Raw genomic sequence first — 15,832 nt, 5'->3', positions numbered from 1 at the left:
GAGGGAAAAAATGGTAAATGGACTTTCATATACTGACTCAGAACTGCTGTAGTGAAATACTAATCAGAACACCACTAAATTAAAAAGACAAACCATGATCCTTTAATTTACCACAACAATGCTCCCAAAGAGTGCTTTAACACATTTGTGTCAGCACCTTTAATCTTCACCTTGTCTTTCAAAGATATGAAGATTAGCAAGTAAAATTAATTTCTGCTTGAGGCTAGACCCAAATAAGAAGATGTAAAATAATTTTAAGATACAGATCTGTCAGACAGTTGTTTTTCTGCAAAAATGCTGTGCTAAAAAAGGAAATTCACAACAAATTTGAACCTTCTGGGATTTAGGTCCCCCCTTCACATACTGAACAGCAATGCAAATCAGCAGGAATGCTGCTGGAGCTAACAGTTATGTTAGATTCCTGAGCACTACCCTAAGCATATCTGTAGTTGTTCAATGAGTATGCTTGAAGTTAATAATGTGTTTAGCAGCTTTCAGAAGCAAAGCCTAAATCTTTCTGTCCTCCAAGTATTTTTAAGGCCTAATTCAAAATAGAAATTCTTTTATTCTGGATTGGGTGGCTTCACAATGGCATTGACCTGCTTCCACAGCACTCTAACCGTGTCCCTGCATGCCTAGACAGGGTCTCTATATAGTTCCCAGGTGACCTGTTGGTACTTCCACATTTGTATGTCACTTTTTTAAGTTTTAATTTTTTTCAAGAGCTTCTTGTTCATCTATGCAGGCCACCTGCTACCTTCGCATGATTTCATGTTCATCAGGATGAACCGTGCTTGAACTTTAAGGACATGATCCTTGGAAAACAGCCAGCTCTCTTGGGTCCCTCTTTTCTTTGGGACAGTGTTGCGTGGGGTTATTCCAAGCAGTGCAAGTCTGTTCTCCAGCAGTCGAGGGCTGTGATTAATGGGATCTTCATCTGGTAGGAATTAGGGTATTAAATTACATTTAAGAGAGAAGAAGAAGAAATGGAGGTAAATTCAAGTCTAGTGAATGGCAAAAATTTTTGCTGAATTCATTAGGTCCATGATGCCTTTTAAATTCTCAGTATTGCCATATTTTTTTTCCTCTGAACTGTACCAGGAATGCTAGAGATGTATAAAGAAGAAGTATGAGTGGAATAGTAAACTGAAGAACAAAGAAGAATCTGGATACGTGAATGACTGGATGTATAAGTCGAAGAAGAGAAGATACGTGCTTATCTGTCTGTCATCTAGTTCCTACAGCTGAAAAAAAAATTATGTGCCTCACATTTAGGCTCATGCTAAATTTCACATAGGTGAGATTAAATGCAATTATTTCCACACAGATTATAAAACTATAAAGAATTAAAAAAAGAATGTAGATCAGGAACTGAGGCATGACTAATTATTTTTATACTATTCCAGGCAAGAGTGTATTTAATGACTTGGACACAAGCAAATTATATGGGTATAACACATTATAGACATCATTTTTTCTGTATTAATTACTTACGTGTATCCAGCATAAATGTAATGCAGGTTTCTCTTCAGAGATGCAGAGCACTTTGAACAAGTTTGAAGCCTCAAACACTTCACAATAAACAAAATTGTGCAACCCTGTGCAGCGCTTCTGCTTAGTTACCTTAAAAATTCTTAAATGTGTCTCAAATATCCAAAAATACTCTTAAAATATGTAATAAAGGAGACTGAACAAGCAATAGCTTCTATCCTTCATACTGTGCTGTATACAGTCAGTTTTTCCATTAGATGTCTACATTAAGACAGTTTTTTCTGGCCAAGTTTCCTGAACATGCTTATGAAAACTCCACATGTGGTAAGTGTCAAAGCTTGTTTAAATGGCCATATAGCACATCTACTGTTTCCTGTTTATCCACTAAATCAGCTATCTTGTCAGAGAAGTAAATTATATTGCTTCAACATAATTTGCTCCTAATTATTTTTACCATCTTATTATCCTCTAGGTGTTGATAAATTGATTGTTTAATAATTTGTTCTAGTACATTTCTGGGAATCGAAGCTGGGCTGACCTGATAATTTTCTGGGTCTTCCTCTTCTTAAAATAATGACTGTCCACACCCACTGCTTTTTTGCCTTACAAGACCTCCATAGGTTTTTGAAAACAATCCCTAATAGTCCACACAGAGATTCACTTAGTACTTTAAACACTCTAGGGTGAATCTCATCATACCATTTCCATTGAATTCACTTATTCAAATTCTGGTTAGCCAATTCTGTTATTCCATACCCTCTGGTTAAAATTGATTTTCTTAAATATCTGGTCAGCTAACCTCTTTTACTAAAGCAATACAAGCCTTTTCTGTATCATCAACTGTCTGCTCTCCTTTCTCGCTAAGTAACAGCAGTATAAAAAACCAGAGTAAGTTACTCTGACAATCTTTTTGTGCCTTTTATATGTTCTGTGCCTTAGCCTTTCTGACATCCTGTTGTTAGATGACTCTGCTGTTCTTTTCTACTTATTCCAGTCATGGGGTTTTGATTCCATATTTTGTGCAATTCCTTTTCACTTTTCAGGATGTTAAAGAAACTTGATGCTGTTGTATTATTTCTTTATTCTACCTTAAGCACAGTCAGTGCAAGATTTTCTGCACTCCTTTTGTCCCTAAAATTTCTTTCTAAGATATCCTACTTACAAGTTCTCTGAGCTCATTGAAGTCTGTCCTTTCTGAAGTCCATTATCCTATTTCTATTGCTCTCAGTTTTCCCTTTCACAGTGAATATTTTGTGATAACTAAATTTTTAACCAATGCTTCTCTTAGTCAAAATCAAATCTAAAATAACCACATCCTTCTTAACTTTCTCCACCTTGTGGGTTGACGCTGGCCAGCAGCTAAGCACCCACACAGTTGCTGTCTCAATCCTCTACCATTGTCCACTTTCAGGTTGAAGGAAATAGTAGAAAGAGTAAAAGCTATAAAGCCTCATGGGTTGACATAAATGTGGTCTAATTATGGAAAGAAGAAGGGAAAAAAACAAGTGATGCAAAGGCAATTACTTTCTACCTCCCACAGGCAGCCCAGGCAGTCTCCAAGTAGCAGCTACTTTGGAAGGTAAAAAATCCCCAGTTTTTGTTTCTGAGCATGTTATTTTATGATATAGAATATCCCTTTGGTCAGTTTGGGTCAACTGTCTTAGCTGTATTCCTTCCCAACTTGCCTACTCCCAACCTACTCACTGGGAAGGCAGAATAGGAAAAAGACAAAGTCTTGAGGCTGTGCAAATGCTGTTCAGCAACAGCCAAAAATTGGTGTGTTTTTATAATAAATCTGAAACATGGCACCATATGAGATCCTGTAAAGAAAGTTAACTCCATCCCAGCCAGATCCAGTACAATGTTTTGAAATTAGTAAACGTTTGCAATGTTGTCAAGAACTCTGTAAGCTATTGATCTCCCTATATACTATTATGCTAGCAGATACTGAGATAACAGAATTTCTCCATTACTATCGGATGAAGGCTTGCTAGTTGCTCAGAAAAGCTTCTTATAATCTTCCAGAGAAATTGTCTGTACTAGATCCATGAAAGGACACAACTGTGAGAGACTGTGGGTGAGGCCCACCATCACCACAGCAAATGTGTTGTCTCAACACTGCTAAACTCATGCCATCGGCAGGAAGATAACAACACTGCCACAGAAGAGATTTAAGGCAGGGAGAAAACACCACTGCCACCGCAGAGATTTATCTATACCTTGTTAAAGGAGAAAACCAAATGACGCCGTGGAGCAACGTGGGGAAGGCTGATCCTGCAATACTTAACCAAATCCCTGTGCATGTGCCCAGACTTGGGGTGAGGGGGGTCAAGGTGCCTGGAGGCCCAGAGGAATGTTGGGCATGTACACCATTGCCGGGTGGGGGGTGTGGTTGAGCAGAACAGCTTGTAACAACTCTACATAAACGGAACCAACCAACATGGGATGGAACGTTCCCCCACTGGACTTGAAAACGAATCGGACTGTCAGGACGCCGCAGCTCCAAGGTGGTAGCTATCGCTCTGGACTCTTTCCTTTTTTTTCCTTCTTTCTTTCCTTTCTTTCTCTCTTTATCTCTCTCTCTCCCTTTGCATTCACAGATTTATTGTTGGTCAAATAAAGTTCCTCGGCTCTTGACTCAGTTTTGAGTCTTAATTCTGTTCCTGAGAGTACAAACAGAACCACACTCCGGTCTCAGACCGGCATGCGACATTGTAGTTGTGTCATGGACAGGATTTTCGGTGACACAGAAAGTGCCAGATTCTTTATGAGAGACTCTTGTGTGTGTTTGTGCCTGAGATGTACCTTGGTACAAAGTGAGTGCAGAGTCCGGATCCGCGGTTCTGTTTGTCTGTAAGGAAAACAGCCGGAGAAGGATGAAGCAATAGAATCGAATGAGAGGTGAGTCTCTGAAAAAGTTTAAAAGTGTGACTTCCTGAGAGTGAAGGGGCGGGTAGTAGTAGAGAATTTCCAGTGAGGCCTTCTGAGGATGAAATAACCCCTTTTTGGTGAAATGGGTGCCCACACTTCTAGAGGTGTTTGTAATGTTTCCCCCACTGAAGTATGGGGCAGAGATTTATATAAACTGGATGACTTTTTGGGAACCTATCATGCTTGCTCAGCTCCCCAAGGATGAGAATGGGCAAAAAATCAGTGGTTCCAACCGCAGACTATAGTGTATAGGATCATTGTATTGCAGAAGAAGGCTAAAGTTAGGCCTGGGAAGGGAAAATCCATAATTTATGTAGTTTTAGGAGCAAGTTTGGCAGCAGCCATGGAAGATGGGAGCCAAAGATTGTGTCAAGATGATGCCATGGTAGCTTCCTTGAAAATGGCAGTTAAAACACTGAGAGAGCAGTTAGAGGAGACAAAACAGCTATTAGAAGAGGAGAGAAACCAGAATGCTTTGCTAAAAGAAACATTAAGAGAAGAATTGTGGAAAGAAAGGGACTCATTTCAGGAGATGAAGTTGAAGTTAACAGAGAAAGGGATTAGACAAATATATCTCCAGGGGGATTTACAGAGAGCAAAAGAGGCAGCATAAAACCCTCCTCACTTGTATCCGCTAGTTAAGACTGAGTATTTATATGAGACAGACAACGACACTTGTCCCCAGATTGTTACCCAAAAGGCTCTGTTTACAGCGACTGAGTTAGCAAAATTAAGGAAGGATTTTGCAAGGACTCCAAAGGAATCTGAAACAGAATATGTTTGGAAAGTGTCCTTGTCAGGAGGGGATGGGATTTTGTTGTCAGAGAAGGAAGCAGAAGGATACTGGGGTCCAGGTGTGTTTTTAACTACTGGCAACCATCGGGTCCCATGGTCATTAACACAGGAGCACAAATCACTGCACTGATGCAGGGTGAGGCAGAGCGATGTGGAATTTTGACTTAGTCTAAAAACCTAATTGTCTTAAATGCTTCAGGGAAAACTCAATCAGTACCTATGGCCTTGGTAACGTTATGGTTGCCTGGGGAGGCAGACCCACTTAACATTGGTTGCAATAGGCCCTTTTCTGACAAACCTTTGGAGCATAGATATATTGAAGGGCAGACAGTGGTATGATACCCAGGGGAATTCATGGTCCTTTGGCATTCCTCAGATCAGAGAATTAGAAATGTCCTGGGAAGAAGCGCGCCTGTTGCAAGCAGCACCTACCCTTCCCCCTTCCAGGATGACTAATGTGAAACCCTGTCCCTTGTCATTAGAGGCCCAGGAGGGTATAGCTCCTGTGATTGAGGATTTTAAGCAACAGGGCATTTTAACATTCACCCACTCCCCATACAATTCCCCAGTGTGGCCAGTTCGTAAGTCAAATGGGAAGTGGAGATTGACTGTAGATTATCATCGATTTAATGCAAACACTGGTCCCTCGACAGCATTGGTGCCTAATATAGCTGAGCTAATCTCATTCATTCAGGAACAGGCTCATCCGGTGATGGCCACAATTGATGTGAAAGGTATGTTTGTCATGGTTCCCCTGCAAGAAGAGGACCGTGATCATTCTGTTTTCACATGGGAGGGAAAACAGTATACCTTTACTCGTCTCCTTCAGGGTTATAAACATTCTCCCACCCTAGCACATCATGCTTTGGCAGAAGAATTAGCCCAAATTCTCCCAGAACCAAGAGTTAGAGTTTATCAATACATCTATGACGTTTTGATAGTAGGGGATCAAATTATTCCAGTACAGGTGACACAAGGAAAGGTTATACAGGGCTTAGAGTCTCTGGGACTCCAGATACCAGAGGAAAAGATACAAACTGCTGCAAATTAAGTGAAATTTTTAGGGATATGGTGGAGAGGAGGTTCAGCCTGTATTCCTCAGGACACCCTTTCGACACTAGAGCAGTTAAAATTCCAGAAAATAAAAAGAAGCTGCAGCATGCTTTACGCTTATTGGTCTTTTGGAAAAAAACATTCCAGACTGCAATAATCGCAGGGCCCTTATATGACCTGCTGCGAAAAGGAGTAGCTTGGGAATGGGCTCCAGCCCAGGATGAAGTGTTACAGCTTTTGGTGTTCAAATCAAACACCCACCAGACTTTGGGTCCTATTCATCCCACTGACCCTGTTCAGATTGAGTGGAGGTTTGCACACTCAGGATTGTTGATTCATTTTTGGCAAAAAGGACCAGAAGGTCCTACCTGCCCAATCGGATTTTACTCCAGGAGCTTTAAGGATGCTGAGAAACAGTACTCTAATTGGGAAAAAGGATTGTTTGTAGTGAGTGTTGCTCTTGGAGAAGCAAAGCGAACCATACGCCAACAGCCTCTAATTTTGAGGGGACCTTTTAAGGTAATTAAACCTGTGTTAGCAGGAACTGCCCCCTGCTGACGGGGTGGCCCAAAGAAATATTGTGAGAAAATGGTATGCTAAGATTGAACATCATTGTAGTGTCTTTACTGTCACTGAAGGCACCCCTAAACAGTTAAATATCCAAGTAACAAATTCCCTGGAGGGGGATACCCCTCCCCCTTCTGTGGTAAAAATCACTCCTGCTTTTTTGGAGGAGTTGCAGAATGTGTGGTTTACAGATGCCTCTGCTAAGAGAGAGGGTAAACAATGGAGATACCGAGCTGTAGCTATTAATGTAGATGGTGACAGAGAAATTATTACCGAAGATGAGGGCAGTGCTCAAGTGGGAGAGTTAGTGGCAGTGTAGAGTGTGTTTAATAGCAAGCAAGGGGTTAAGACTCCGGTGTATATTTACACTGACTGGTTTGCAGTGTTCAAAGGATGCACGGAATGGCTCCCTTTTTGGGAACTGAATAACTGGGAAGTAAACCAAGTGCCAGTGTGGCAAAAGGAGAAGTGGCAAAAAATATTAGATATTGCCAAACATGGGGATTTTGAGGTAGCATGGGTACCGTCTCACCAGGAAAGGGGCACTGGCAGGCGAATGGAATAACAGAGCAGATGAGCTGGCCAGAATTGCCCCTTTGCAACAGGAAAATCAAACCGGGGAAAACTGGGACAGACTGTTGGAATGGCTACACGTTAAGCGTGGTCATTCAGGGTATAATGATTTATACAAAGAGGCACATGCCAGAGGTTGGCCTGTCACTCGGGAAACTTTCAAAACCTGTATTTCAGCTTGTGAACAGTGCAGGCTCCGACTAGAGTGACACCCTATGGAAGATTCCACCCTTCATTTGAGAGATAAAAAGTGTCTCTGGGAAACTTGGCAGATAAATTACAAGGTCAGAAGGGAAGCAGTACGTAATAGTAGGCGTGGAAGTGATTTCTGGCCTAGTTCAAGCTGAAGCATTTCCATAAGTGACTGGGGGAAATACAGTGCGAGCCCTGAAGATTTGGTTTAGTTTTCTCCCCAAAACCTTATTCCCTTCAGTCAGACAATGGCAGTAATTTTACTGCTGCCACAGTGCAGGAGTGGGTGAGGGAAGAGAGAATCAAGTGGGTATTCCACACCCCATATTATCCCCAAGCTAATGGGATAGTAGAATGAACTAATGGACTCTTAAAATGATTTCTGAAACCTCACAAGCCACATTGGGTGGAATGCCTTTGGGATGCAGTTACCCAAGTTAATGATTGCTGGGGAATAAATGGATGTCCTCAACTGAATGCCTTTTGTCCTAAATCCCTGACTTTGAACCCAAAGTCTCAGACTCTCAGTATTCCCGGAGAACGAGTTTTTTCTCCTGGACAGCCTCTGTTGGTAGAAATGCCAGCCATTGGAGCCGTTCCTCTCATGCTCACTGAACCTCTTAATAAATATGCTTGGAAAGCCAAAGATGCTCATGGAAAAGAATATAAAATCAACACCAGGTGGGTTGCTCCATCCTTCTAATAACAATTTACTTCTGGTTCCTTTGAAGGAACCCTGTCTGTTTTTCTTTTCTTTTCTAGGTGAGGACTCTGGAGCCTACCTGAAAAAAGAAAAACCCATATGAAGCTGCTGATCATCTGTGTGGCTCCATCAGTATTTGCCTTGTTAATATTTATAGGATGTTTAGTATATCATTGTTATGTTATAAGTTTAATTTTTGTTTAATAGGTATATATGTTACACATATATTGGAAAAGGTAACAATAATTGCCTATTTACAATTCATATAACGATGTAGACTGGTTAAAAATAAAACTAAAAAAGCAAAGAAGGAAACTGCTAGAAAAGCATAGATGAGGATATTGTAATGCTTTTTATATTTTTCCACCTCAGCCATAAGCTCTTGATGTGTGACGCAGACCCTCTGCCTAAACAACAAAAAGAGAAAAAGAAAGGTTTTGATCCCCTTTATGATTAACCATCTAGGTTAAACGTTTTGAAAACACCCACCTTACAGAATGCTTAGAGGGGGAAACGCACGCTCTAGACCTTTCCTCCCTGGCAAGTGACGTGGCAATCTAATGGTGAGAAAACATTACATTGAAATCAAAGCCCTGTCGTTTGGCTATACTGCCATAAATGTTACTGTTAGCAAACTTACCAGAGTGGCAAGCTCAGCAAATGGGTCTGGGATTTCATCTGGACACTCGGTAGCCATCTTTTATCACATGAATGATCTGTGTATGCTTTTGAGCATAATTTTAAACCCCACAGAATGTACTGGAACAATCTGGAAAGACCGCACATATGAAATCCCTATAGTCTAACCACGATAGTGATGCATGTTTAAAAAGAATGTGTTAAGAAACTATAAGTATTTATAGTTCATTTAAATAATATTGATTCTTATTGTTACTTAAGTAGAACATATAGCTATAATAATTATTTTAGTTTTCTTTTATAGGTTGTTATTATTATATATATATCTTACCCAACCCTTTTGATTTAATTTGAAAACTGTGTGTTGGACACAAAATAAATTCAATGAACTACTCGACAGCCAGTAAACAACAAATAACAATTTATTAACAAACAAGAACTAGAGACTGGATAACAGAATAACAACCCAGCAAAGTCTCATGTGACGAAAAAAAAAAAAAACCAGCCCCGAGACTTCTTCACTCATGAGTCCAGCACAGTCCCGAATAATGTTGGGGTGGTAACTTCTTCTGTTTCCTCCACGATACTCTGTACCTGGTCCTTGGTGTTTTCTTCACGAGGTGACGAAGATGAACAGGAATGAATAACAGGTCACATGGTAACTTTGCTGGAGATTAATATTTTTCTTTTGTTTATACCATGATCTCCCACACTTTGTTTTGGTATTCCATGAGATCCACTACTTGGGAAGAATTGCAAAGAGGAGATTGCACTCTTCTGTACCGGTGTGACCAAAAGCACTCACAGAAACACATACTGATGGTTGCCATAATCACAAAAATGCAAAGGCCGAACAGCAAAGCTGTGCAGTGTGTCGTCTCCTGCTCCCATCTTCTCAAAATGGCAAGGATTGTTTGTGGTGGGACGAGCAAGTTGGTCCGTGACCCTCCTGGTCAAGTTTCAGGCTAACACCCTGACCAAAATTAAGGCTTGCCTGCACAATGAAAAACGCATGCGCAGCCACAACTTGGACCCAGCCTTAAAGGGGCATGAAAATTTACCCTTTTAAAATGCCCACCTCCCGGCTCCTGACTCTCAATCCCCACAAACAAACCTTATATGTGCTAAAAAATGTTTGGGTTTTTTATTATTTGTTATGTGGTCTTGCTATGCTGATGTTTTTATGATGTATCATTCCATGCTTTATACATTTGATTCAACATGTTGCAGAGTGTTATTCTTTATTTTCTTTTACCTAAATTCACGACAGAAGTTTCTAGACCCAGATGGTACATGCGCATTAAGCTAAGGGGACATGGAAATCTATTTCTGCTACTGCATATTCTGATCCCAGCTTTGGCAGAACAGGGCTGCAGACTGTGTAGACCACGTGGACTGCAATCGCTTCGCGTTGTCAAATTTGCAGGAAATAATGGAATACCTGTATGTTCTTGTACCAATTTGTTTTGCAACCTTTGTTTTGCTAAATATTGCTGTAATTTTTATGATTATACTTATTACTTGCCCTTGTGAATGCACACCTTGTAATTGCCCTTGTAACCCTTTTTCTTCTTCTTTTGCTCCTGAAATCAGGGACCATGAAACAAGGTTGTAACAAATTTTGGTTTTGTAATGCTAGTTTACTAGAGATGTTGTTAGTTATTAGATGTTGTTAATTATTGTGGTACGTGTTACCTCTATTCCTTCCTCCTTTCTCTGCTCTATCATTCATGCCACCTCAGAGAACCATTCATAAGTTAGCAATGTTGAGCCATGGGGAGGTGTGAGAGACTGTGGGTGAGGCCCACCATCGCCACAGCAGATGTGTTGTCTCAACACTGCTAAACTCATGCCATCGGCAGGAAGATAACAACACTGCCACAGAAGAGATTTAAGGCAGGGAGAAAACACCACTGCCACCGCAGAGATTTATCTATACCTTGTTAAAGGAGAAAACCGACTGACGCCGTGGAGCAACGTGGGGAAGGCTGATCCTGCAATACTTAACCAAACCCCTGTGCATGTGCCCAGACTTGGGGTGAGGGGGGTCAAGGTGCCTGGAGGCCCAGAGGAATGTTGGGCATGTACACCATTGCCGGGTGGGGGGTGTGGTTGAGCAGAACAGCTTGTAACAACTCTACATAAACGGAACCAACCAACATGGGATGGAACGTTCCCCCACTGGACTTGAAAACGAATCGGACTGTCAGGACGCCGCAGCTCCAAGGTGGTAGCTATCGCTCTGGACTCTTTCCTTTTTTTTCCTTCTTTCTTTCCTTTCTTTCTCTCTTTATCTCTCTCTCTCCCTTTGCATTCACAGATTTATTGTTGGTCAAATAAAGTTCCTCGGCTCTTGACTCAGTTTTGAGTCTTAATTCTGTTCCTGAGAATACAAACAGAACCACACTCCGGTCTCAGACTGGCATGCGACAACAACCTAAGACTCTTTGAAGTTCCCTCATAACTTTCTACAGGTCTCTCTCTTATCCCCATCTTGTCTGTAGAACAAGTACTTATGGGAAACCATTCACAAGCGCAGAGCTAGAAGTACATATAAATGCCAGAAAGCACAGAACACCTTCAAAAATATTTTGAAATACTGACACAGGGACACAGTGGACCATGGCTACCAGTAACACCTACAGCACTTAATAGCATGCGGGTGAGAGTAATAATAAAGCAGGGGTTATTATCTCCAAAAAGAATATTTCTATCATTTCAGCTGAGGACAACTATGATAACATTTTACATTACTATTATGTACCATGCAGGTTCAGATATAAATGCTCCTGACTGTCTCATTCTGAGATCTAACCCTTGAATTTCCATCTGAAGATTTCAGACCACATCAGACTTGAAAAAGTCCTGTTCAGATGTTTCTGATTTCATTGCTGACCTGTTGTTCTCAGAGACAGTCTATCTGCATTTCAGCCACAGTACAAATCAGCCCTAACTCTTTTAATGTATCTGGAACATATATTCTGTAGTACTTCTCTGAGAAGAGAGGTTTATTGAGCAGAAATTCATGTGTGCATGTTTGCCTGTCAATCCCCCGAACAATCTGTAATGCTTTGCTAAGCTTAATTGATTTGGAAAAAAAAGTGGGTTTTTTTCAAGTTTGTACAAGCTATATGAAAAAAGGTACCTGGGAGTAGGACAAAGACACTACCAATGCCCTCCTGAACACCCAAGAAAGAAGTACAATCTTGTTAGAAGTTGGTTCTCACCCTTGACACACTAATCAATGAGAAACCAGTTCTGTTGCTCTGAAATTATTAGTTATTTCACTGATCCCTGCAAATAAAAAAAGCCACAAGAACCAGGTAATATCCAAGCAATAAAGCATAAAGATTAAAAACTGAAATATCACTCAATTAAAAAAAAACCCAAAACCAAACAAAAAAGAATATTGATTGTAGTACTAAAAGTAAGGACATTAATAAACGCTTCACAAATCACCACATCAGTCTTTTTGTCGGTAGGCTTAGTAAATGACAGATTTATATTTTTATTGTGCACTTCATTATAATTTTGTTAAACATTATATTTTTATATGGGCCTAAAGTCTGCTTCTCTTCTCCTGCACTACCCTTTTCACTGTAGAAAAAGTAAAAGGAATTGTGGAAGGAAAATTAAATTAACAGTGCATAAACACATAAATAAATATATTTTTAATGCAACACATATTTAAATTCAAAGCTTGAATTCCAGACTGAGCATTTTGATGGGGTCTTACACCTCTCAGTGTTCACCAAGAACAACCCCAGTGGCTTTAACTTCCCTGGAACAAAACCTGTCCAAGGCAATTGTATTCTGCTACTTCATCCTAAAGAATTATCACTGTCAAATATTTCTTCAAATAGCTTTTTAGTATAGCAAGACTATATGTGTAATACCTCTAACAGTTTAAAGCTGCAGCCCCTTATTTTGGATTTTTCTTGCACTGGCAAAAGGCATCCATGGTGTGAATACTGAGAAGGCAGAGACCAGCTTTTTGGCCTCAGTAAAACATAAGGTATTTTCACTAAGAAATAAAATTCTGGTCTAACTAATTTAGTTTTATCTATTTTTCTGAATGACTGTATTTTAATTTAAGTATCCTAAGTATTTTCTGTCTTTACAGCAAACTCTGGTGTTTGTTTCCAAACAAAAGAAGGGCATTCATTATATGCATATTGTAATATATGCATATGAATCTAAGTATAAGTCAGGAATTTAGTTTGCTGGGCTTACTTCTAGTTAGTATAAGTTAATTTTTAAGACAAGCATCATATCAGAGTTTTTCCCTGGCAGTTAGAACATCTTGCTCCAGAATAAGTCAACAGATACATATAGTGTCAGACAATACAATACTGGCTCTCACTCATATACAAAACTTTTTGGTGTGTACAAGATCTTGATTTTATTTTGTATGAACAACAAAGAGTGAATGGAAAAAAATTCCTTTGTCTCATTCATGGCCTCCTCAGTGACATTGGTAGATACATTTCATGTTACCATAATTTTTCTAATAAAAATTGAATTGTAGTAAGTTAATATGAAATCTCACTTACCTGTAAAGTGCTGAAAGTGGCCGCTTGTTGCCAGGTTTTGGTCTGTATGGTTTTGGTTCTCCTGCCATGTTGATATCTGAAAGCAAACATGTGACATTAGTAAGCCAAACGTCTGGAAGTTAGAGTGAGTTTGCAAAGGCACCTTCCAGACACTGAAAATGAGTAATAGACAGTGAAAATGGACAGCATACCTAATACACCTTTCTAGTTTTTACCACTTCTGAATTAATGCTATAAAACATTCCTAAAAATTCTTACTGTAATGCATGAGGATTTTAGGCAAAATGTCAGTTATTTGTAACAGAGAGAAATGACCTTTTTTACACATACATGAGTTTCCACTCTTGAAGCTGAAGCCAATAATGGCTTTCAATTACAAAAGAAGATTTGAATGGTAATTTACACGTTGAGACAAATTATGATCTCAAATCAAATTCTGTTCTGGAGGACTATAACGGTTCTGAAGACTTCCCCTTTAGGATCTGGAGAAATGCACATTGGACTTTAACTACCACTTCACTATCTGCTCAAAAAGTGACTTTTCAAAAGCAAATAAGACAGTATCTATTTCCTACCCCAAATACAGCTCCTTTTTTTTTTTTTTTTTTTTTTTTTTTTTTTAATATTTTTTTCTTTTTATTTTTTTCTAGTTTAGAACTGCACTGGCTTTCAAAACTGTATGGAGAAAGAGAAAATCTGTTTTTTGCACATGCTTTATCGTAGGCAGATACTTAAAATTCTCAACAACACTAGAAATCTTGCGCACACTTTTTAAAAGTTCACTTACATTACGCCTGTGTATTTATCTTTGAAATTTAAAATTATGTCAAGCTTATACAGACACTAGTCATGCTGGTTCTCAAATTACTCTCTCTTTTTGAATGATACTCAAAGACATACTGGGAATTACATGTCCATAATTTTGATTGCTTGTAACAGTTACTCATGGAGAAAGAAGCACAGACTTTTCTGTGGAGAATACCTTGCCTGAGCCTAGGAAGCTTCCTATATAATTACAAACCTATATTAAAAAGCTCCCCATTCTCCGATTGAATGTTGCAAAGTCAACATTACAACTAATCACATGGATAAGATAAAACTTCTGATTAGGAAACAAAATCCATGCCATCTGAGTGATGCTGCAGCTAAATCTTCTGCAGTTTCACTAATAAAAAAAAAAAAAAGTAACATTCAACAAAATCATCAGAGTTATTACAGTGTAAAATTGCTGTGACAGAACAATGTATCCCATTTACCATGGAATCACCTGGAAATCAAGACTTTCAAGGAAGCACATGTTCTTGGTAAAGTCTATGTTTAACCTGAAATTGAGTGTAGTGGAGGGAAAAGAAAAGAATAAAGCTGAGGTGTAGAATGAGGAAGCACCACTGCCCAGTGCAGTGGTGCTAAAAGCCCAGACATTTTGATTTAAATTATTGTTGACTTGAAAAGCCACAGTAAAAGCTTGAGACTTACTGTCCAGATACTCTTATTTCACATAACGTGGAAAAAACAATTCATTCGACTTTTTTTAACAACCAGAAACATTGAAAATGTGTCCCCCTCAGATTTTTTGGCAGAAAAGATTTTTATATTGGAAATTTCATTCTTCAAATATTTAAAAGAATTTTAAATATATTTTCCAATTAGATTTGATATTTTATTTAAAATTATATAAAAAAATATATATAAATTCATATATTTTTATGAAATGAAGATTTTTTTGTGTAGAACTATTTCAAATAAAATATATATTTTGGTAAAATTTTCTCTATATAAAGCATTTTAGAAGTAAATCTGATTGTAGTTCCTTTTGTAGGAGCTGTATCACTCTTAAATCAGAGGTTTCCATAAGATATTGTTTCTTGATTTACTTATCTCTCTGAAGTTGGATTAATATTGAGAGACAGTTTTCATACATCCCTGAAATGCTTTCCTGCCCTTAATTTTAAGCAAGTTTATTAAATTAAAATTAAAATTAATCTTCCTCTTCCATGGTTGTTAAAAATTCAGCTATGATTCCCTTATTTAAAGAAATAGATTCTACTAGTGTTGACCCAACAAAGTAAACGTCAAACATTTCTGAAAGCACCTAAGGAATTTTGATAGCTGTGATGCATTTCCATTGGCTCCTGAAAGTAACAGAATTGGAACAAATTTTTTATCCTGTGACCTTTATGATAATTAGACCTTTTTACACTATTTTAATATGTCAGCTTTAAGGTCATTGACTGTATTAATTTTCAGCATCTCCTACTACAACTAGGCCAGATTTTAGGAAAAAAAGTAGAATGATAACCTGTTTCTGGGAAAAACCTGAGGCTGTGGGATTCAT

At 38.9% G+C, this 15,832-nt stretch overlaps 1 protein-coding gene across 4 annotated transcripts in view; it reads right to left on the bottom strand.

Annotated features, from left to right (window-relative positions):
- Window positions 1-15,832, bottom strand: part of RALYL (RALY RNA binding protein like) — a 403,990-nt gene that overhangs the window by 73,927 nt on the left and 314,231 nt on the right. For all 4 annotated transcript variants that reach the window (XM_040588212.1, XM_040588214.1, XM_040588213.1 and 1 more), the window contains one exon: window positions 13,498-13,573. In XM_040588212.1, coding sequence (XP_040444146.1) covers window positions 13,498-13,573 — 76 coding nt within the window. The remainder of the gene's footprint in view (window positions 1-13,497; window positions 13,574-15,832) is intronic.

This window comes from Falco naumanni, chromosome 3, assembly GCF_017639655.2.
Source record: "Falco naumanni isolate bFalNau1 chromosome 3, bFalNau1.pat, whole genome shotgun sequence".
Classification (NCBI taxonomy): Eukaryota; Metazoa; Chordata; class Aves; order Falconiformes; family Falconidae; genus Falco; species Falco naumanni.
The sequence above is the reverse complement of the archived record's forward strand: the minus strand, read 5'-3'. Positions and strand labels throughout refer to the sequence as shown.